This window comes from Callorhinus ursinus, unplaced genomic scaffold (genome assembly GCF_003265705.2).
Source record: "Callorhinus ursinus isolate GAN/ISIS: 27379988/994484 unplaced genomic scaffold, GSC_fseal_2.0 scaffold19, whole genome shotgun sequence".
NCBI lineage: Eukaryota > Metazoa > Chordata > Mammalia > Carnivora > Otariidae > Callorhinus > Callorhinus ursinus.
This window is the reverse complement of record NW_027397081.1, coordinates 9,270,138-9,293,619: the sequence shown is the minus strand read 5'-3', so window position 1 is coordinate 9,293,619 and position 23,482 is coordinate 9,270,138. Positions and strand designations below refer to the sequence as shown.

General features: G+C 43.7%; 2 protein-coding genes across 7 annotated transcripts in view; one reads left to right on the top strand and one right to left on the bottom strand.

The window, feature by feature from the left end:
- PTS (6-pyruvoyltetrahydropterin synthase) overlaps positions 1–23,482 on the bottom strand; it is a 123,676-nt gene that overhangs the window by 82,775 nt on the left and 17,419 nt on the right. For 2 of the 6 annotated variants that reach the window (XR_012381483.1, XR_012381482.1), the window contains exons 5-7: positions 18,062–18,118; positions 17,275–17,374; positions 14,539–14,666 (exon numbers count right to left, since the gene is read on the bottom strand). The gene's annotated coding sequence lies outside the window, so the exon portion shown is untranslated. The other 4 variants (XR_012381481.1, XR_012381480.1, XR_012381484.1 and 1 more) reach the window with 4 other exon arrangements.
- PLET1 (placenta expressed transcript 1) lies at positions 13,880–23,038 on the top strand. Its single transcript, XM_025893410.2, has 4 exons — positions 13,880–14,060; positions 18,379–18,580; positions 21,020–21,081; positions 22,698–23,038. Exons 1-4 carry the CDS (start codon positions 13,880–13,882, stop codon positions 23,036–23,038), a joined length of 786 nt encoding a protein of 261 aa, XP_025749195.1.

The window sequence follows — 23,482 nt, the reverse complement described above, 5'->3', positions numbered from 1 at the left end:
TAACTGGACTGATTCCAGATTTTTCAATCTCACATGTACTTCCCACAAGGTCACTAAAGTGATTGATCCAAACTCAAGTCTGGCCATGTCACTCTCCTGCTTTAAAACCCTGTTGCCTGTAGGATAGAGTCTTAAATTCTTGACATGACCTATAAGGCCTTGGTGACTTGGATCCGATTCACTCCCCAGCATCAGCACATCACCCCTTGTCCTGAACACTATGTTTTAGTAATGCCCTGCTCTCGCCATACTGTTTCCTACCTCCATACTCCTCTCATCCAGAAACACCCACCCCCAGCCACCCCTTGTCCTTCAAAACAGCTCATCCCCCATTTACTCCAAAAATCACTCTTGCCTTTCTTCTGTACTCCTAAGGCATACCTGAGCTTACCTCTGCCTTAGCATTTGCCCACTGTTTTGAAATTATCTATTTATGGGCCTACCTCCCAACACTAAATCAAATTCAAAAACAGGGATCAAGTACTGGGTACTGGCCTTTGCGCCCTCTCGCCCAGCCCCCAGCACATTGCTTGATACTATAAGTAGTCAGAAAATAAGTATTGAATTGATTGCCACAGTAGGGCAATGAGGCAGGTATTACAAGTGAAAAAACTCAGACTCAGCAAGTTACACACTAGTAGATGAGGGAGCAGCAACTTCATATCAACTCTAAGGACTACGCTCTTTGAAACACAACCTGGAAAACACAAGCTAAGCACAGAAACAGAAATAAGAATGACATGTCAGTACATCACCTAAGGGTGATGGTGTATGCAAACAATCTAAGGAAATGAAGGTGGGCAAGATTTTAGGGGGCTGAAGAGTATGGACTTAAGAGTCCTAGCATTGCTGGAATTGCACTACTGGGTATTTACCCCAAAGATACAAATGTAGGGACCCGAAGGGGTACATGCACCCCAATGTTTATAGCAGCAATGTCCACAATAGCCAAACTGTGGAAAGAGCCAAGATGTCCATCGACAGATGAATGGCTAAAGAAGAGGTGGTATATATACACAATGGAATATTTTGCAGCCATCAAAAGGAATGAGATCTTGCCATTTGCAACAACGTGGATGGAACTGGAGGGTGTTATGCTCAGTGAAATAAGTCAATCAGAGAAAGACATGTATCATATGACCTCACTGATATGAGGAATTCTTAATCTCAGGAACAAACTGAGTGTTACTGGAGTGGTTGGGGTTGGGAGGGATGGAGTGGCTGGGTGATAGACATTGGGGAGGGTATGTGCTACGGTGAACGCTGTGAATTGTGCAAGACTGTTGAATCACAGATCTGTACTTCTGAAACAAATAACGCAACATATTTTAAGAAAAAAGAAAAAGAAGAAGATAGCAGGAGAGGAAGAATGAAGGGGAGTAAGTCAGAGGGGGAGACGAACCAGGAGAGATGATGGACTCTGAAAAACAAACTGAGGGTTCTAGAGGGGAGGAGGGTGGGGGGATGGGTTAGCCTGGTGATGGGTATTAAGGAGGGCACATTCTGCATGGAGCACTGGGTGTTACGCACAAACAATGAATCATGGAACACTACACCAAAACAAATGATGTAATATATGGTGATTAACATAACAATAAAAAAATTTAAAAAAAAAAGAGTCCTAGCATTTCTGGTTCTAAGCAGAGTCCTGATAGTATAAACTGCAGGCAGTGCCAGGCCTGAGCAGCCCACTCGCTAATTCTACATGCTGGGCCTGAGGCAGCTGATGTTCCCACAAATACTCACAATGATGCTTTGTGACCATTTTCTCAGTCCTCTCTTAGAAATAAGCTCCTCTCTTGGAAACAAGCCTCCAGGAAGTTCCTAGTATAGATCAAGACATGGGATATCCCAAGGAAATTAGAAGACAAATAAATATGGATCTGTGTATAAAAAAGAGCTGCCATGTCCCTGAGCCTCCACTGGGAGGTCCCTAGCCTCACCCCCCTACTTTCCAGCAGCCTTCTCCTTCAACTTGAAACACAGAAAGCAGCCAACAAAGGGAGTCAAGAGAGACATGAGACAAACCAAGGAAAGCTCAGGCCCGGGAACCCACAGAATCACAAAACAGCATAAGAGGGGGTCATTAGATGCAGCTAATGGCCCCACCCCTGCACACATCAAACACGGCCATCCCTGCACACCTCCCTCCAAAACTCCGTATCTAGAAGATGACTGCCCCAGACAAGGAAGGCACAAGGACACAAGGTTGCAATGATATCAGCAAAAGAAAACTAAAAATACCATCCTGTGTTGACAAAACACAGGAAAAGGCAGCAAGGGTGTGGATAACAAAGGATGAAGATAGAGTGCCCTTCTCTGGTAAACCCCACGTCAAACAAAGGTGAAGAGCCAGGATGACCTCATTAATAGAGAATCTGACAGGTGTCAGGGCAAGAACTCCCCCACCCTCTGTCCCCATCCTAATCTCTGGGGGCCAAGCCAACCTATCCTCTTCCCTAAAGGGTTCTGGGAGAGGAGAGCTCACTTCCTGCCCCGGGGAAGGAAGCTAGAGCAGCCTCAGCTCTAAATCATAGTTTTCATTCACAAATGGAGACATTCATACATCATATACCTGCTCCTCTGCGGACTGTGACATAAAGGCCTTTGGTTTACAAAGTTTCACAAGAAAAAAGGATCTGTTGTCCTCCTTTCTTGCTTCCCTTTAGCCAACCAAGCCCAGCTCCATCTCAGCTCAGCTGCAACAGACAGCTCATTACCAGCTGGACAGGCTGTGTCTTGGAGCCCGAGTGAAGCACTTGCAGCCCTGACTCACCTTTCATTGCTCAAGGAGGGGGTGAAGCCTGGGATCTGTGAATTCCCCTCTGGAGGAGGTGTGGGCAGCTCCCAGGCACCACCTCAGTGGTATCTAATAAAGAACAAGGACAATAAGAATTTAATGAGCGCTTTCTCTATGCCAGACACTGAGCTTTACGTGTACCATCTCATTAAAAGTTCCCAACAACCTTAGGAATAAGTACTGACATTATCCCCATTTTACAAACCAGAGAAGAGAGCAGTTCGGTATATTAGTTTGAGGTCACAGGGACAGCCCACGGAGAAGCAGGTACACAACACAGATCTTTCTTCCTGACTTCAGAGATCCCGCTCTTACCCTCCCACACAGAAGGGGCCATCTTCCTTGTCGCCGTGCATATCTCCTTCTCATTGTAAAGACTATGATTTTTCTCTTTTTAAAAAAAAAATTTTTAAGTAGGCTCCATGCCCAGCATGGATTCAAACCCACAACCTCGAGATCAAGACCGGAGCTGTGACACCCAACTGACTGAGTCACCCAGGTGCCCCTGATTTTTCCCTTTTGATAGAAGCTCAAATTCTCAGAACTCTCTTGGTTTCCCATTGGTGTGAAAGTTTCCTGAAGTTAGAAATCATTTTTAATATTCCTTTGGAAGTGATACCAAGAACATAAATTGAAGGGTTCAGAACGCCATGGATGTTTAGTAAATAGCATTCATTTGTTATTATTAAAACCATTAATATTCCACATATCAGGCAATTCCTTTCCTCTAGAGCAGGGTTTCACGACCTCAGCACTACTGATATCTGGGGCTGGATAATTCTTTGTCATAGGGTTGTCTTGTACATCACGGGATGTCTGGCAGCACCCCAGCTTCTACTCACTAGATGTCAGCAGCAATCCCACCACCACCAGCTGTGACAACCAAAAATGCCTCCAGACATGACCAAATGCCCCCAGGCAGCAAAATCGCCCCCCGTTGGGAACTACTGCTCTAGAGTAATCACATAAAAATGATAGTATTTATTCCCTCAGAGTAAAACAGCAGGAAAGCTTATTTCTACCTACAATAAAACAGTGCCCTTATTACTCATAGATAATAAATTTGAGAGTTCCTGAGAATTACTTATAAAAGAAAAGCACCAGAGCATCAATTTTAGGAGATCAAGGTAATGTTCCTGTTATGCCTGAACCAAATAACTTTCTGCCTGTAGAATCTTTCATAGTGGGACGTGATAAGCCGGAGGGAACCCATAGCCAAAAAAAAGGCCTGGGTTCAAATCCCTGCTCATAGCTCCAAAACATTTTTTTGTAACAAGATGGAGTAGACATAACTATTTTTATATCTCAGCTCCTTTACTTACTAGCTTCTGGTCAATTCACTTAATATTGCCGAATCTTAGTTCCTGTAAAATGGAGGTGAAGTTTCCTTGCTCAGGATTGTTGTGAGGATTCAATACAACTGCTAGAAAGCAACCATCTCACAAAGCTTGGCTCAAGAGGGCTCAAAAAGAGTCCCTTCTGGGGTGCTTGGCTAGCTCCATCAGTTAAGTGTCTGACTCTTGATTTCAGCTCAGGTCATGATCTCAAGGTCTTGGGATCGAGCTCTGAGTGGGGCTCCACACTCAGCAGGGAATGTGAGTGTCTCTCCCTTTGCCCCTCCTCCTCCTGCTCATGCATGTTTGTGTGTGCTCACGCTCTCTCTCTCTAAAACTAAATAAATCTTTTTTTAAAAAGTCACTTCTTTCCCTGTCTCACTTGTCACCAGGCCCTGATGTCTGCTTTATTTTTGTTTTCTCAATACCATCCAGCAGAGCACTTCTCAACCCTACAGAGCTTTCAAAATGCAGATGTCTGACCCTACTATACACCAACTAGATCAAAATCTCTGGCTTGAGAATATATATTGTGGGTATCAAAAAGGTAGTCATAAAAAACGTAATATATTATCTTTTACATAATTTTATTGATGCCAAAAAATAAAACAGTAATAATATTTAGATCAGTTCTTAAAATATATTAGTCATTAATAATCAATACATTATAAATCATTTAAATAAATAAGTATATCTCCAAATGGCATCTATTGTATTCTTAGGATCCACAAGTTCCATTAGAATTTTTAGAGTTTATGTTTCAATTTCAATGATCACTTAAAAACAGCCTTTACATGCTATTTAAAAAATCTTTGAAGTGATAATTCTCAACTGAAAGACATGTTCATTGAATGAGACTTTAATTTCTTAAGTTAGTCTTTCTCAAAGTTTCAGGAAACAGAGCTACAAAGAAATTGGAAATTAATGTATCAACAAATTACACAAGTGACAAAATTATATTTGTACCCAAAAGGCTAGAAATAGAGCCCATTTGTTATCAGGAGAGTCATTTGTTTTGTTTTTAGAAAAGATAAGATACCATAGTATAAGTAGTGATATTTAAATGCTAGTACATAGTATCAAATCAATACCAAAAGAAAAAAAAAATCACCGTTCATGATTAATGGCATAAGTCAGTAGCATCAATGGGAATTAAATGAATTGAAGGATGTTTCTGTGACTCAACTAATAGAATGATATTGAAAAGGAAAGTTATGGGCTAGATTCAGGGCTATGTGTTTGTTAGTAGCCTTGCTGTATGCTACATCAGCACATCATAAACTCCATAGGAGCAGGGGTTTGTCGTATTCTCCTCTGCCTACAACAGTACCAAGTCTATAGAGACACTGGGCAACATTTCTGAAATAATGAACACTATCTTCCTCTTATTATCTTGTTATTTCCCTATATCCTTCATTTCTTTCTTTTTAAACCTTGCATTTCTTTAAGTTACCTTAAATCCTACATGAACGAGGTAGGATATTAGAAAATCAATATACTTTTTTTTTTTTTATTCACGAGAGTCAGAGAGAGAGAGAGAGAGAGAGAGAGAGAGGCAGAGGCAGAGGGAGAGGGAGAGGGAGAAGCAGGCTCCCCGCAGAGCAGGGAGCCCGATGCGGGACTCGATCCCAGGACTCTGGGATCATGACCTGAGCTGAAGGCAGACACCCAACCATCTGAGCCACCCAGGCGCCCAAATCAATATACTTTTAAAGAATTGGATGTAAGGGGATTCCCGTAAGTAGCATGTCTCCTTGACTTTGCCTCTGGAGAGCTGTCTGCTGCATTCTGTCAGGTCAACCACCACACTGGTCCATCTCCCATCCTGGGAGTTCAGCTCATGTCCCACTGATTGAACTGTCCTGTATGTTTTTACTATTGAACTGTCCAGTTAAATAGTTGGTACAATGCATTGGAATTTCTTGGTAAAATGCCACACCCTCCAAAGACGTGCCAAAGTGTAGCTAAGAGGAACTAATGGGTACCATTTTTCTCCAGAGGTAACTGATGGGGGCACCCTGCAGGCTACTTCCTCTCAGGCATAGAGCTCTTGTCTCTCTAGGGAGGAACTCCCACTGGCTGGCCAGTGAAGGGGGTGTCCAAACCTGCCTCCTCCCTCTGCTAGGGATGCCTTTTCTACTTCCTCTTCTGTGTGGGGATTGGAAAGCACTGAGCCCTGACTTCTCTTGTCTCATTTCACTTCCTCACCCACTAACCCACTCTTTGACCAGCTGCTGAGTGCCCTCAACACTACTCTTTCTGCCTAAAAATGAATGAAACTAATTTCTGATTTGGGGGTGACTACAAATGCTAATGTTAGAAGGACGAGCTTAAAAGGTTCAACTTCCCTATGAGCACTCAGTAGTATACAGAATTGCTGAATCATTATATTGTATAGCTGAAATATAACTCTGTATGTTAATGACACTTCAATGCCACAAAGAAAAAAGAAAATACCTCCTGGCAACATTTATTTTTTTATTTTATTTTTTTAAAGATTTTATTTATTTATTTGAGAGAGAGAGAGAGAGAGAGAAATCACAGAGGGAAAGTGTCAGGGAGAAGCAGGCTCCCCGCTGAGCAGAGAGCCCGACACAGGACTCGATCCCAGGACCCCAGGATCATGACCTGAGCTGAAAGCAGATGCCCAACTGACCAAGCTACCCAGGCGCCCCCCTCCTGGCAACATTTAAAAGTGAATGGTGGGGCGCCTGGGTGGCGCAGCCAGTTAAGCGTCCGACTCTTGATTTCAGCTCAGGTCATGATCTCAGGGTCCTGGGATCAAGCCCCAGTCATGCTCCGTGCTCAGCACAGAGTCTGCTTGTCCCTCTCCCTCTGCTCCTCCCCCCACCACTCAAACAAATAGATAAATAAAATCTTTAAAAATAAATAAGTAAAAGTTAATGGTAAATTGACACAGCCATTAAGAGAAACAATATGGAGATTTGTCAAAAACACTAAAAATATAGCTATCCTATGATCCAGCAATCCCACTTCTGGCTATATATCCAAATGAAATAAAACCACTTTCTCACAGAGGTATCTACACTCCCATGTTCATTATTCAGAGTCACCAAGACATGGAAACAACAGAAGCGTCTGTTGACAGATAAATGGATAAGAAAATTGTGATATATATATATGCATATATATGAATATATGGATTATATCTGTATATATACACACACATATTATCCAGCCTTTGAAAAGGAAGGAAGGGGGCGCCTGGGTGGCTCAGTCGTTAAGCGTCTGCCTTCGGCTCAGGTCATGATCCCAGGGTCCTGGGATCGAATCCCGCATCGGGCTCCGTGCTCGGCGGGAAGCCTGCTTCTCCCTCTCCCACTCCCCCCCCCACCACTTGTGTTCCTGTTGTCTCTCTCTCAAATAAATAAATAAAATCTTAAAAAAATAAAAAAATAAAAAATAAAAAGGAAGGGAATCCTGCCCTTTGTGACATGAATAAAATTGGAGGACATTATGCTAAAAGAAATAAGCCACCCACAGAAAAATAAATAATGCATGATCTCATTTATGTGTGGAATCTAAAAATAAAAGTTGAATTAACAGTAGCAGACATTAGAATGGTGTTTCCCAGGGCCTCAGAGGTAGAGGAAAAGGAAGATGGTAGTCAAAGTGTACAAACATTCAGGTATGAGTAAGTTCTGGAAACCTAATTAGAGAATAGAAAAAAATAAAAAGATTCAATCTCACACTTGATGAGAAAGAGGTCTTTGAATACCAGCTCCCACTTAAATGCCAGTAATCCCTGCTTCTTGCCACAATAACACAAGGCATGTCTGGATGTTACCACACAAAGTAAACCTTTGTAGCAGATTTGGGATTTCAGGGACCTAGCTAGGGGACCAAGTTTTCATTTTGCCAAATAAGGACATTAAAAAAACAAATAGATGAAAGGGGAGGATTTACTGCCCACAATCTATAATGACCATGATTTCACAACAGAAAGGACATTTTAATGACAAAATGTCAAAAAAGCTATAATGTTTGAATAAAAGGCAAGCCCTTAAATTGAATAAATTTTTACATGCTCTTTCAAAATCTCACCATTTTGTTCTCGTTCCCCTTATTCCACGAAACCAAATGAACTGTAGTCAGCCAGAAGTCTTGCAACAACTGAGTGTAAGGCAGGGGTATTTTCCCCTAAAGCTGTGTGACCTTGAGCAGCTTACTCAGGGCTGCCCAGCCCTAGTCCCCTGACCAAAGATGCAAATGAGGCAATGTGGATAAGGCACTGTGCCAACCCAACGGTGCCAATGACACACGATTTAGGATTAAATGAAACCAAGGATGTGGCCAACAAAAGGTCTCGAGCAAAGGTAACAATTAATTATTTCAAGAGTACATTTCTCTCCAAGTTCTATAAAATGCAAATAGACTAGCAAGAGTCCCAAATATACCATGAAGTATACACACATATTAAATAAAATTAAATATTAAACTAGAATTTTAAAATTAAAATTATGTAGTGTGTTGAATTATTACAATGTATTAAATATTAAAATTAAAATGTGTTATACCTTGACTTTGGCCCATCTGAATCTCAGGTGCTAAGTAGGAGCAGGCGTATATTAACTGGGTAGTAAAAGTGTACAGTGGAGAAAACATCTAGCTGGACAGAAGGAGGTGGGCAGTGTGATCCGAGCCCTGACATTGCCACTAAGCATGGCTATTGCCTTAGGAAAGTTTCATCTTTCTGTGTTCGGTTTTCTCAGACATAAATGAGGAAGTTTGATTAAAATGCTCTCTTAGAGCCAGTTCAGCCTGACAATGCTTAATGTCATATACAATAGTGTATTATCTCTCCGAGAATCTGAGAGCCGTGGAGAATCAGAAGGATGAGCTGTATCTTCTAAACCACGGACCACTAGATTATCCTCTAAGGCTTAAGGATGCACAATGCGGGATCCTCAAAAGTACAACACCCACTCCCCTGATCCAAAAAGCCAAAGGGTACAACCCAATTAGTCCCTAAGTCAACGTGTGGACGTAAGCATCCATTGTGGACAAACAAAAGAGCTGTAAATATTCTCCAGGCCCCTCCCTCTCCCTGGTGGCCCTTCCTCTTAGATTTGCACCCTGCCCTGCCATGGGTGGCTAAGAACCACCTTTTACCGAAGGCAGACAATGGCAGCCATGTTACCTGCATTCTCTCTTCAACCTTGACACAATCCTGCAAGGTTTGTATTATTAAATCCATAATATGATTTTAAAAATTGAGGTTCAGAACAGGTTAAGTATAGTCCAACATCACAACGTGAGGGGCAGGATTCAATCTGGGACCTTCTGTGACTCTAAAGCCTGTGCTCTGTTCCGCTTGGTGGCAATGTTGCACCCCCCACACCTCTGAAGACTAGATCCAAAACCATCCAAGATGCCTCAGGGTCATGATCCTTGCATTCACCAGTGGTTGCTCCTGGGGAATTTCAGGGAACCTCTCTTTAGACTCTGACCTTAGGAAGACCAGCTGCTCTCTGCCGTCTGAAAGCTCTCCTTCCTAGAGAGATAAGGAGATATGGAAGCGCCAACCACTTTCTGCAGCATGAAGTCTCAGCATATAAGCTCCAGGCCAACTGGAAACTTTGGGGTACCCAGTACAGTCACAGACCCCAGCTTTTCTGACTTTAATAACTAGTCTGACATTCAGTCCCAACCTGGTTTACTCAGATCAGATTCTAAACCTTTGCTATGCAAGGTGAGCTCCAGGGATCAGCAACATCTTAGCATCCTCTGGGAGCGTGTTATAAATGAGGAGTCTCAGGCCCCACACAGTCCTACTGAATCAGAAACTGCAGTTAGCAAGATGCTCCATGTGATTTGAATGCACATTCAAGATTTAAAAACACTGTTCTAGAATCACCTATGGAGTTTTAAAAAAGCATGAATTTCCAGAAACTAGAGTCCAAAATTACAGAGAAATGGGGTGGAGGAATAGTGGGATGTCCAAATACACCTTTTTTTTTTTCCCCTAACTAGTTTTCTTGTGGTCTCCTATTCTCAAGAAAACTCAAGTCCTTTCTGGAAGGAATCAAATATCAACTTTGTTTTGTCAATAGCTGTACCCACAGCCAACAGACAGCTCCCTCCTCCCAGGAACAGTGTTGATGACTTCATACTGGCCCTCTCTAGGGCGGAGCTCCATTTTCATCCAGTAAATGAATGGAATAATTCTGCTTATCAGTTTTCCCCTCTGCTCCAATCTTCTGCCCACAATTCACAGGGAGGTTTATACTATTGTCTCCATATCAACAGCAGAACTCCTATATATTTTCTTTTCTTCTCACCCACTGCCTTAACCTGGTATGAAAGAAGGAAGGAAGGAAGTTGGAAGGGAGGGAACAAATCAATATGTATTATATACCTACTGTGTGCCAGAGCCAGCTCATCCCCCAAAATAGTTAACATATATTTCTCATTTAACATACATAAAAATATGTAAGATTGGTATTAATGCCCCAATTTTCAGAAGTGGAAACTAAAGTTCAGGTAGGTTAAAACTCTCCCAAAGCCAGGTTTCTAAACAGGATCTAATACTAAAGTTTTGCTGCATTCTTTCTACTACTCCCAACTTGTTTGCACATAACAGTATATAAATAAACATTGTTACTGAGATGTATTCCCATACCATAAAATTCAGTTTGGTGGCTTTTAGTATATTCACACAATTACAAAACTGTCACAACCATCTAATTCCACAGCACTTCCATTACCTCAAAAAGAAACCCCAAACCAATAAGCAGTCACTTCTCATTCCCCTGTCTCCCACCAACCCCTGCACCCTTCCCCTGCCCCCCCCATACCCAGAAAATACTTGATCTCTATTAGTTTGCATCTTCTGGATATTTCATATAAGTGCTTTCATACATTATGTGGTCTTTGTGTCTGGCTTCTTTCACTTAGCATACTGTTTTCAAGGCTCATCCATGTTGTACCATCTATCAGTACTTCATTCCTTTTTATAGCGGAATAGAATTCCATTGTTGGATATACCATATTTTGGTATCCATTCAAGAGTTAATGGACACTTGGGTTGTTTCCACCTTTTAGCTTTAGGAATAATGCTCCTGTAAACATTCACGTACAAGTTTTTGTGTGGACAAATGTTTTCAATTTTCTTGAGTATATACCTAAGAATGGAGTGGCTGGGTCATATAATAGTAACTCTGTGTTTAATTTTTTGAAGAATTGCCAAACTGTTTTCCAAATTGATTACCTTTCCACTGGCAATACATGAGGGTTACAATTTTTCCATATCCTTGTCAACACTTGTTATCTGTCATTTAGCCATCCTACTGGCTGTGAAGTGGTATCTCTTTGTGGTTTTATTTGCATTTTCCTAATAACTAATAATGAGCATCTTTTCATGTGCTCTTTGGCCTTTGTATATCTTCTTTGGAGAAAGTACTTGTTGCCCATTTTTAATTAGGATACTTGTCTTTTTATTGTTGAATTGTAAGTGTTCTTTATATATTCTGGGTACTAGGCCCTTATCAGATAAACAATCTGCAAATATTTTCTCCCACTATTTAGGTAGTCTTTTTACTTTCTTGATTTGAATGCACCCACCTTGAGGTAATTTTCTAGATGGTATGGAGTTAAGGGTTCAATTTCATTCTTCTGCATGTGGATATACGGTGTTCTAGCACCATTTGTTGAAAAACTATTCTTTCCCCCATCAAACTGTCTTGGCACCCCTGTCAAAAATCAGTTGATTATAAATGTATGGGTTTATTTCTGGACTCTCGACTCTATTCCATTGATCTATATATGTCTATCCTTATGGTAGTATGGTGCTGTCTTGATCCCTATAGCTTAGTAGTAAGTTCTGAAATTGTAGTCAGTGTGAGTCTTCCAACTTTGTTGTTACTGTTGTTTTTTCAAGACCATTTTGGCTATTCTGGGTCCCGTTAGATATAAGTCTTACATTTCTTTTGTTAAATTTATTTGATATTTTTATTGAATATCTTCAAGTTTACTGACACTTTCTCTTGCTAGTTAAAATCTGTTGTTAAGCCCTTCTACTGAAATTTTCATTTCAGTCATCGTACTTTTCCACAGCAGAATTTCTATGTTTTTTTAATCATTTTTATCTCCTTATTAATATTTTTTATTGAGTGAGACATTATTCTCACACTTCCCTTTCACTCTCTAGATATGGTTTCTTTTACTTCTTTGACTATATTTATAATACTTGAGATAACATCTCTGCTAAGTCTAACATCTAGGCCTCCTTAAGGACAGTTTCTTTTGCTTGGGAGCTGTTTTCCTGTGTACTGACCATACTTTCTTGTTCCTCTGCATGTCTTATAATTTTTTGTTGAAAACTGGACATTTGAAAAATATAATGTGGTCATTCTGGATATGTAATACCCCTCCCTCCCAAGGTTTGCTGTATTTTCCATTGGTCATTATTGTTTGTTGTTGCTGCTAACGTCTGTTTAGTGACTTTTATAAATTAATTCTGTGAAGTCTATTTTCTTTATCATGCATGGCCACTGAAGTTTCCGCTCCATTCACTTGGTGGTCAAGTACTAAAACCTGAGAATTCAGATTTATAGGCAATTTCCAGACAAGTCACATAGTGACAACTATCTGAAATGAGGCTTTTTGGAGAGCTCCAAGTTCACTATGTCTCCTTCCATTGGCTATTTGTTTGCCGGTCTGCAGGGCTCCCATAGTGGCAAGGCTGTTGGTTTCTTTTTTTTTTTTTTTCAAAGTTTACTGAGTGATAGTAAAGTGATAGCACAAAGCTCCCAAAGAGGACCCGAGGGGGTTGCCCACGGCAGTTTCTAAGGCTAGTACAGAGGTGTGGTGAGAGGGGTATAAATAAGCCAAGTTAAAACGCCACAGTGCTCTTTGTGCTCAAGGAGATCCAGCCATTTTTCTTAAACAAATGCTCCTCAGATTTTTGCAAGCCTTTGGTTAATTTCAAGAGTTCCAAAAAAGTTGATTTTGACTGTTTTTGCCAGTGTTCTCACTGCTTTTCTGGAGATTTTTCAGAGGTTCTTGCTTTACCAGTCTGTGAGTACTTCTCTTGAAGAAACATTTATAAATATCACCTTGATTCGATTCTACTTTTTTTTTTTTGGTTTCCTTTCTACTCACATGGTACTCCTTCAGTAAGTAAATCATAAAAATCAGAGAAGAGATATAAGAAAACATATTTTCTGACTTTTTAGTAGTTTCCTTGTGCTATAGTGCTATGGAGGGATGTGTCAGGAGCAAGGTGGACCAAAGCTATTTCTTTCCAGGAAATAAATATAAATCCAAAAGCACACTGGAGACAAGTTCAATAAAGGAGAGCTAGAAAAGGATATGTAATATTCCAAGAAAAGAGAGTTTTTACGCCTGAATTCCTTACAGGGAGAAGTGTGGAGCTTCTAAATGGGCCAGGTACGTGATGATTATACAACTCTGAATTTTACTTTGCCAGCACTAACCCCTTTCTCAACAGCAGATGAATGAGATGCAAAATAGAACCACGATCAATACCTTCCCCTCCTTGAGCAAAACTGGACTTGGTAAAGGGTCATGCTGATGAGTACTGGGTGAGTCACTCCTACTGATATCCTGGACCGAATTCTAGACACCAGTTCATTTTAGGGAGGAGTGGGAAGGAGATTTGCATGTATGACCTCATGCAGAAGCTCCAGCCCTGGAGCATATAAACAGCTGAGATGTATGAGATACAGTACCGGGGCCGGCAGTTTCCAAACAGGTCAAGACCATGGCAGTCCTCAGTTCCATGTTGCTGCCACTCGGACTGTTTCTATGCTTCGGACTGCTGTGTTCTTCTGCCAGCTCTGCAGATGACATTGACAACTGCATGATCTTCAATGAGGTCACCACCACTAGCCAAGGCATCATGGCCAATTCAGATGTCTATGAAAGCAACACAAACTACACAGGTGAGGAGAAGCCATTCTCTTTGTTGTCCTTTGTCTTCTGAGGGGAGTTAACCAGAATTTCAGAGCACACCCCTCCACTCCTGCTTTCAATCACACAAAACATGTGTTTTTGACCCAGATGGGAAGTGGGGGCAGAAACAGAAAAAGAACATGTGTGAGAGAGCTGGTTGGGTGGGACTGTTTCCTCCCTGCTCTCTGTGCAAACCTGAGCCAGAGGTCATTAAGTCCCGACACCCAGGTTAACTGAGCCCCAGCAAGAGCACACCTGCGGCAAGTTCTCAGACTTAAATAAAGTGGGCGTTTTTATTGTTTTCAGGGATAATAAATGCATCACAGTGCGTGGTCCGTTCACATCCATTTGATAAAACAAAGTCACTATGGATGATGGTATATTGCACAACATCAGGAGGCACTGTTTGCCTTTAGGGTGTGGGTGGAAACTCTAGTGAGCTAAGCATGGAAAGTGTTACTCTCCCACCTTGTTTATGAGCAGCCTGCAGCTGAAAGAAGTTAGGTGACAGGTCAGGGCTCCCTTGCTAGTAAGGGGCAGAACCGGCTCCTGAATCTTGGCCTTTCCTTCCCAAACAATGCTTTTCTTCGAGGTACCTAGGAACATTTTATAAATATCCCATTTTGGATCAGCCAAACCTATAAGTCAAGACAGGTGCTTTCTGATTGCTTTCATAACAACAACATTTAATATAGTGGTTTACGTGTATTCATGCATTTAGATCTCACAACAACGTGTTAGGCAGATAACATACCGTGATCATTCCCGTTTCATAGACGAGGAAACAGAGGCAGAGTGCTAGTCACTTGCTCAGGTCACAGAGCTAGTTACAGGATGGAGCTGGGATATGGACCCGAGCAGTCTAGCTTCAGACACCCAGTCCTTAACCACTGCACTCTACGCCCCTCACTTACAGTAATGAGAGCTGGGGAGACTTCTTACCATGTGCTAGGTGCTATTCTAAGGGTAAATGCTATTATCTTCCCAGATGACCAGATGAGAACCGCAGCATAGGGGAGTTAAAGTTTTACCCAAGGCCATAGTGGGTAGCATTGTTAATATTTGGACGTAAGTAACAGCCAAGATTTGTACAGCTCTGTTCAGCCAGGATGTCCAGCTTCAGAGCCTGCTGTCTCATTACTGTGTCATTCTGCTCTCCTAGAACTCTAACCAATTCTGCAGAGAGCACCAGGGTGATGTCCACACCCATGAACCACAGATTCCAGACTTTGGCAGGAGAACAACGATGGTCTGCCTTCACACACTTGTCCCAGCTTGTCCTTTTCTTTTTTCATGGGGACTGTCACTAAGGGCCTCAGCTGTGATTCAGATCACTGTACCCCACTCCCTCAGGCAGTGGATCTCGTCCTCGCAAGCCAGGGAGGATAATCTTATAATTCAAGATGAGGACAAGAAGGCATATGTGTGACCTTGCACACGGGGAAGGACCTGGGGGGTCAGAGGGACTGCCACACAAAAGATCACAGGCCTCGGACTTAAGATAACATATCACAAGGTAAGGGATTTTGCTATTGAAATGGAAGAAAAAGAAACCTATCTCGTGAAAATGCTGGGTGGAGATGTGTAGCCTGGGGTTCTTCTGAAAGTGGCAAGACAGGAGAACGAACAGTCAAGAGAGGATCCATAAGACCCCGTGAAAGGGAATATGCTGGGTGAGGGGCACATCAAACATTTGCAGAGGTGTTGGGTAGAGCAGAGAGAAGGGGGAAGGAGGAGACAAACTCCGGTTCACTGAATGCCTACTTCGTGCCAGGCACTTCAAACTTCACCTGACTTCATCTCAGAGCAGAAACGTGCTAAAGCTCCATGATAAACCAAACCACTAAGTGAATGATTTGAGAGTCAAAATCCTACGCTCACAGAAAAGGGAAATGCCAGACTCCACACCCAGGATTACACAACAGGCTCCATGATTTCCTTGTGAGAGTGTCGTTGCAGGACTGCACTGGGTCTTTTGGGGAGACTGGGTAAAGACCCACAAAGGCCAACCAGTTCTCCTTATTTTGATTTTGAAATTTTTTTAAATTTCAGGGTTTGTGTCAACATTGCTAAGTCATGTATAAATGGCTTGGCATGTCCCATGGCACACACACCCCTCAGGCAGGATCTTAGAAGAGGTTCTCTGGGTCTGTCTTGGTATCGGTGAAAGAAATCCATGATGCAGTGACATTTATATTAAGATTGTGCTGGGTACGTATCTGCCTCCATGGGTGAGAGGGATAAAAGGTGCTTGCCTTTTTTCCTGAACCTTCATCTTTAAGGGCGTGGTCCAGCACTGGATGCACTTTTTAAATCAATCAATGAGTAGTCAGTGCCCGCCAGGTCCCCAGCGTTGGGCTGGCCAGATACTGACATGGATGAAACGAGAGTATAGAGAACAAGCCAGAATGTAATTAGGTACTCAAGTCTGCAGGAACAAATGTAAATGTTTCAAGAGTGAGAGGAAGAGAGGGCTGAACTGGCCCAGAGGTGGAACACGGGCAGGATCCTGGAGAGTAAGCAGGGATGGAATGTGTTATGAGAAGGCAGGGTTCCAGACATGAGAAAAGGCCAGGGGCAGGTGTGGGCCAGATGCGTCTGCAGAACTGGAGGAGGGCTGGCTGCCCCTAGAGCAGGAGTGCAAAAAGCACGGTGAGCCAGGTTAGGAGGGTCAAAAAAGCCATGTATTGGGTACTGTAATCAACAGAAGTGAAAACGTAAAAGCAGAAATGTTTAGATCCTCTATAAAGATGGGCACTTGGAAGGTTTTGGAGAGTACTTTGTCTTTATGGAAGAGTTGTAAGTGGAATCTGATCTGGCTGCAGCCTGAAGAGAGAAGGTGGAGACCAGAAATCCAGGTGACAGATGCCTAGGAGGGAAGGAAGGAGGAAGCCAGTGTGAGAGAGGGAGAGCAGAAGAAATGGCAGAGACAAGAGCATGCCCATGGGAGAACTGACAGACTTGGTGCTATCCCAGGACACCATCACTGAGCACCATCCACCTCATCATCGTGCACACATCTGCAGTTGTCAGGTTCTCAGTGGGCAAGTCAGGCCAGTGGGGTTCGGCTCAGCCCACCTGATTGGCAAAAACAAACAGAACAGAAATGTTTTGTGCTAAAAAATAGAAATGACAATCACAATTCATCCAACACCCCTCATGTGTTAAAAGTCTTACACTCTTCTCTGTGCTCGTCCCAGGAACCTTGTAGATAAGGTAACATGATCTCCACATCATGAGGGATAAGGTCATCATCCGCAGACGTAGGAGCAGACCTGGTGTAGAGTGGGCATTCAACAAAGATCTGTGGAGTGAGTGAGGGACAATATGGAAACCAAGGATGAGAGACAAAATGCCTTGCTCCTAAATGTGAGAGCTAGAATTCTTATCTAGGACTGTCTGATCCCCTTGTGCTACATGCTTGATTTTCTTTGCTTTGTACAGAGAAGTCTTTGAAAGGATTTGGAGTGGCTGACAGGGCCCTGGAGAATAACCCTTTAGCATTGAGAAATTCTTCCAGAAGGGATCTTCTAAGGAAGGAAAGGGACAGCCTGAAATGTTCTCTTGAAGTTCGCTCCCTGTCACACATCAGAATGCTAGAATCAGCAAGTGTCCCAGTGGGGTCCCTGTGAGTATACCCTAGGCTACGTCAACCAGGAAGACTCACCTGACTGGGGAAGGCCAGGAAACCCTAGGGTTATTGGACAGGTACTGGGGCTCAGAGACCCCACCCCCTTCCCTCACGTTCAACAACAGAGACTGAAAGCATCAGTGATTCTGGGACCAAGAAATGGTCTCTGCTTTGACTTGGTACTAAGGATCCCTGATGTCATGACACACTGCCCAGGGGGCCCACTTGGCCCTTTCCCAGGCATCAACCCCGCCTCTCCCCACCCTGCCTTCCCCCTGAGAGAAGGGCAGAACAGGCTATCCCCTTCGCCTGCTGGACAGGAACCTGGCCCCGGAGGTTAAGAGCCAACCAGGATCTCACCTCTGTTCTACAGCGAAACCAGGGCCAGAGCACAGGTCTTCTTTTGTTTACCTTTTACTGGAGAAAATTTGGAAAACATGAAAATGCACGAGGAAGAAAATAAAAATAATAAAGATAATCCCACTACCAAGAAATCACCATAGTTAATATCTTGTATTTCCTTCCAGACTTTTGTCTGCAACTTCATTTAAAATGGGATCATACTGTACGTACATTATTTGTAACTTCCTTTTTTCCTGCTAAAGGTTGATTTCATGATCCACATCCCCTGTCTGACTGCACCAATGGCTGATTGGTTCCTTACCCTTTCCTCCTAGTATGGGTTCCCGTGAATGCCAGTATCAGCTCTGTGGTCCTGCGAGCAGTGGACGCGAACAACAACTCACTAGGCCTCTGGGAAAAAGTAGACGCGCTCTGCAACAACAGCGCCCTATATTACCTGGATAACCCAAGTGACCAGCTCTTCAAAGCAAACTGGGTATCTCCTAACTCAACGAACATAACTACAATCGTATTACAGTAAGAACCTATCTCTGCATGATTTGCTTTGGGCTTTTACAATTGTAGACTGGGTTTACACAGTTTCACGCTGACCTTGGACAATTCAAAATACACCCCAGACATGATGTGGAGAATTTAGTAGCTTCACTCCTCTCTGCCTCGCTACTCTCTGTCCTTTTACCTACAGGAGTTCCCACGCATGCGCACACACTCCCCACCCCCCACACCCCAGGCAGGCTCAACAGAGACAGAAAGCTCTGGTGTTGGGAAAACCACAGCTGGACGGTGGTTAAAGCCAAACAAGCAAACAAACAAATGAAAAGAATTTATTCGGGACTGTTGCAACAGGAGAAAAGAGACCTCGGGATAGAACCGGGCTCAATTCTGAATACATCATGGGCAAGTGGGAATTTCTAGCCAAGAAGCAGGGTGGGAGTCACTCACAGGAAACAATAAGGCCTGTGAGGGGGAGTCTGGCTAAACTGACCTAACAAGATTCTTGCAGAAGGCATGCCAAGGCCATCAGATATTCCCCGGGGGTGGTAGAGGAGGGAGAACTAGGTATTAGGAGTAAAGGGTGGGAGGTACTTGCTCAACTTACTTAGCAGGGTTCTTGCTAAAACCGGGTTTTATTTTTTTTTTATTTTATCATGTTATGTTAGTCACCATACATCATTAGTAAAACCGGATTTTACAAGGAAGTGCACAGACAGGCCTAGAAGAAGGTTCTGGAGTCTTTGTCACTGGGCATGCTGTTTGCTTCAAATTCCAGAGAATCATTTTTCAAAACACACATTCATTTTGGAAATGCCAAGTGTGATGATTGTGTCATAAAACTGGCTTCCTAATGTCACACAAAATGGACACACTCAGATTGTCAGGTGAGGCCACCTGTGGGCTTGCATTACACTTTAACAAGAAGACCTTCCTCTCAGCTAGCGATGTTATCCAGGTTATTTTGGGAGCCCATGTTGAGAGACCCTCACACTCTCAGACTGCCACTTTTGTACTGAAAGGGCAGGTCTGACCATCAGGCCATGGCCCCTGGTGGTGTCCCCTTGGTGGTGAACAGCCACCAAGTCTCTGTGGACACTGGTGGTGATGATGCTATCAAGCCATCCTGCCTTCTCCTCTCACACCTGGGGCCTGGTTGGACATAGCTGGCTCTGGAGAGGGGGTTTTGCCCACAGTGATTTCCGAGAGTGAAAATCCAAGGGAGCTGCTGCATTCCAGCCTCCCGATGATAGCAGTCTCTTAGAAGCCAGCCAAAGCTAATCAGGGCAAAGACTTTGCTTTCACCTCACCTCGTAAAGCCTCCACACTCCATGCAACAACAAGATAAAAGGCCCAACAGTAACAACCTGCACAGAAACAGTGCATTCCCACCAACAGTGTAGTCTCCAGACCCCTCCTAACCTGCACTGGCCTCTCTGCTTGTTTGGCCTTGGTCCCCACACCCGAGAAGGGGAGGGGAGCGGCACATATGATGGGGGTACGGAGAGCAGCTGGGTGGGACACAATGGGATGTGAAGAGGCCCCTGCCCACAGGGCTCCACTATGAGTTTTGGGGAGGCAAGGCCTCTACAGAAATAATGGTGGAGTTTGAATACCAATTCCTCAAGAAAGCATTCCCTAAACCCCTAGGTCAAGTTCCAGCTCCCTGTTTTCACTCCCATAACTTCCACTGCTTTTTCACAACCTATGTCACAACTGCAATCAATTATTTAACTTGCTTACTGATTGCTTTGTTTCAAGTCTGTCTCTCTGAAGAGACTGTAAAGTGCCACAAAGGTAAGAACCATGCCTGTCTTGTTCACCACTGCCCCCTAAGCACCAAGCAGAGACTGGCATGTAGCGCACGCTCATTAGTTAACTGTTGAATGTATGAACAAGAGACTGGGATAATCACAGGACCACCGACAGAAGAACAACACACCAAGCTGTACAGATCATTTAATGAACATTAGGCACCTACTGTGTGTCAGGCATTGCGGACAACAGAACCTGCCCTCAACGAGCTGGCCCTCCCATGGCGGGACTGGCGCACAGCAAGGCCTTCCATGCAGTTGAGGGGCATGTCTCTCTAATGGAGCTCTGTCTGGGAACGACAACAGGGAGAAATGACTTCACAGAGGTTACTGTTGAGTGTCTGGGCAAATGGGACCAGGACGGAGATCACAGGCAGGACTGGCTTGAACAATGGCCAGAGGTGCATTTCAGCCTGTGGGGAGTTCAGGGTGCTGAAGTTGGCGGGGGGAATGGACAAGAGCTTGACTGGAGCAAGACCATGGGGGATCCTAGTCAAGACAATATGCACCCGATCAGTGATGCTCTGCTGATTGTGCTGGAGAGAACACTAAGGTCAGGATCTTCTGGGAAGGCAGAAAAGGGAGCTACACTTGTGAATTCCACAGCCGAGGGCCTCACCATTCTCTCTCATTGATTTGTCCTCCACAGAGCCTTCACTATTAATATCTACAATGTGGCTACATTTTCTTCTCTGCAACTAGAAAGAAAAGGTAAGTTTCTCTGTGGCCTATTTACACATCTGGCAGTGACTCCGTCAGCCTGGAAGATTACTTGGTGGGTGCCCTAGAAGAGTCTTCTAATCATGTGTTATCCAAATGTCAGTTGAGTTCCCCAGCACCTGAGACCTACAGAAGACAGTTTGACCCCTTATCCTACACCCTGTGGGAAACAAAAGCCATTCCCAAGATCTTTGCCAACTCCCAGGGGCTTTTAATTCTCACAGCCACCTTTGGCTCCAGACTCCTGCTTCCTTGGGAGCCTTTATGTCCAATGCCACATAGATGGATAGGAAAATCAGCTCTTTGTTTGATTTCCACAAAGAATTCCCACACACACAAAGCCTTCCTAGGTATAGCACACTCTAACCCAGGGGCTCAAGGAAAGAGGGGGAGATTTTCACAAAGAAGGCTTGGGAATATAGAAATGCTCATACTTTCCTTAGTTCTTAGAGCGGCCTCTGGCCACTACCACTACCACCAAGGGTTTCCACTGACTTTCATAGGCTGTTGTCCCCAACTTCCAACATCCCGAAGCTCCTCCTCCTTCTCTCTTACCTCTGTCTAGGGAGCTATAACAAATTCAAGAAACTGAGGAAAGATAGGTAACTTACTGGAGAAACATCTGCCCTGGGGAAGCACTAAATGAGGTAAAACAATGCCTCATAACTGGAAGGCACCCTCCCACCAGTGGAGAGTGCCTGAGCCTGAGCAAATCACAAGACTTCTCCCTTCTTCTTCTTGCATATAGTCCTCTTTGATCCACAGACCCTCAGAGGCATCATTACAAGGCTCCAGTTTTTCCAGAATCAAACTACCCACAGGGCCTGGTTCTCACTGCTTCTCTTCAAGGCAACCTCAGAGAACCAAAGGGTGGTCAGATCCCTGCACAGGAGAATGAGCAGCGCCTCTGAAACCACAGAAAGAGATATGCGGGTTTGAACAGGGCCTCTGTGCACTTGCTTTAGAGCAGGGGTAGCCGTCCTCAGGTCTGGAATGATACTAGTTTATTTTTTTTAAGATTTTATTTATTCATTTGACAAAGAGCAGAAGCAGGAGGAATGGCAGGCAGAGGGAGAGGGAGAAGCAGGCTCCCCGCTGAGCAGGGATCCCAACACAGGGTTCGATCCCAGGACCCTGGGACCATGACCTGAGTCAAAGGCAGACGCTTAACCGACTGAGCCACCCAGGTGCCCCTGATATCTCGTTCTTATAAGCTTTACATACAACCTTGAAATTAGCAAGAAAAAAATATAACTGTGCCATTCTGGATCATATTTGCACTGATTGATCTAATATAACATTAAGGACATGAAGACATTTGAGGACAGAGTACCCACCCAACAACAAATTCAGTAATTATATAAACTCCTTCTCCCATAGGATTGTATAGACCTTAAGGGTAGAGAATATTTCTTACTTATTTTTTCTTCCTTGACATTCTGTACTCCCTAGTTTTCCTCCTCCTCTACATATATGCTTGGCTGCTGAGAAGTGTTGACTGAAGTTTGCTCATGAACTCTGGCTCTAGTGTTCCATCAGATTGGCCTCCTTTCTCCAGTCCCCCCCCCCAAAACAGGTTCTGATGCATTGCTTTTTGTCTTTTCCAGACACAACCACTTACCAGAGCTCTACAACCAGGACAAACCCACACCCAACCTCAACAAAAGGACACATCTCCACAGCGAGAACAACTCCACAACCAACTGCAACAAGAGAACACATTTCCACAACCACAACAACCCCACATCCAACCCCAATAACAGAACACATCCCCACAACCACAACAACCCCACACCCAACCCCAATGACAGGACACTTCTCCACAGCCAGGACAACCCTACACCCGATCCCAAGGACAACCAGCTTGGCCAACAGAACCTTCCTCTGCCCCATCACAAGTACCATTCAGATCCTGCTAGTCTTTCTCACCAGCAAACTCATCTCCTAGAAGGAAGCTAGGAAAACAATTGCTCCTGCTTCCACTGCATCCTCCTATGTTCCGTTCAAAGCCAGTGCTCTGACAGGCATGTGAATGAAGACTTTACATTCTCAAATGTGCAACTCTACTACCACTGCTTTGGACCAAAACAGAGACCTGGGGGTCACTTGGTGGAGGGTAGCTAGTCCACTCACCGGTGGACTTGGGGCAGACAGATGTTCAACTGGATCTCTCAGGACACAAATTAGGCTTTTTGTTAGCTGCTTAGACCTAGTCTGGGTGTAACCCGGAATTCTGGCTCTCAGTTTCACATGCTGACAGCCAATTCCACAGCCAATGTAAACTTTTGTTCACTGCCAAATGATTCCTCCACACCTGAGTCTCCATGGGGAAAACCTTTCTTCACTTTCAAGATGACCTCAGATTTCTGACCAAACCCACTCAGGTTACACA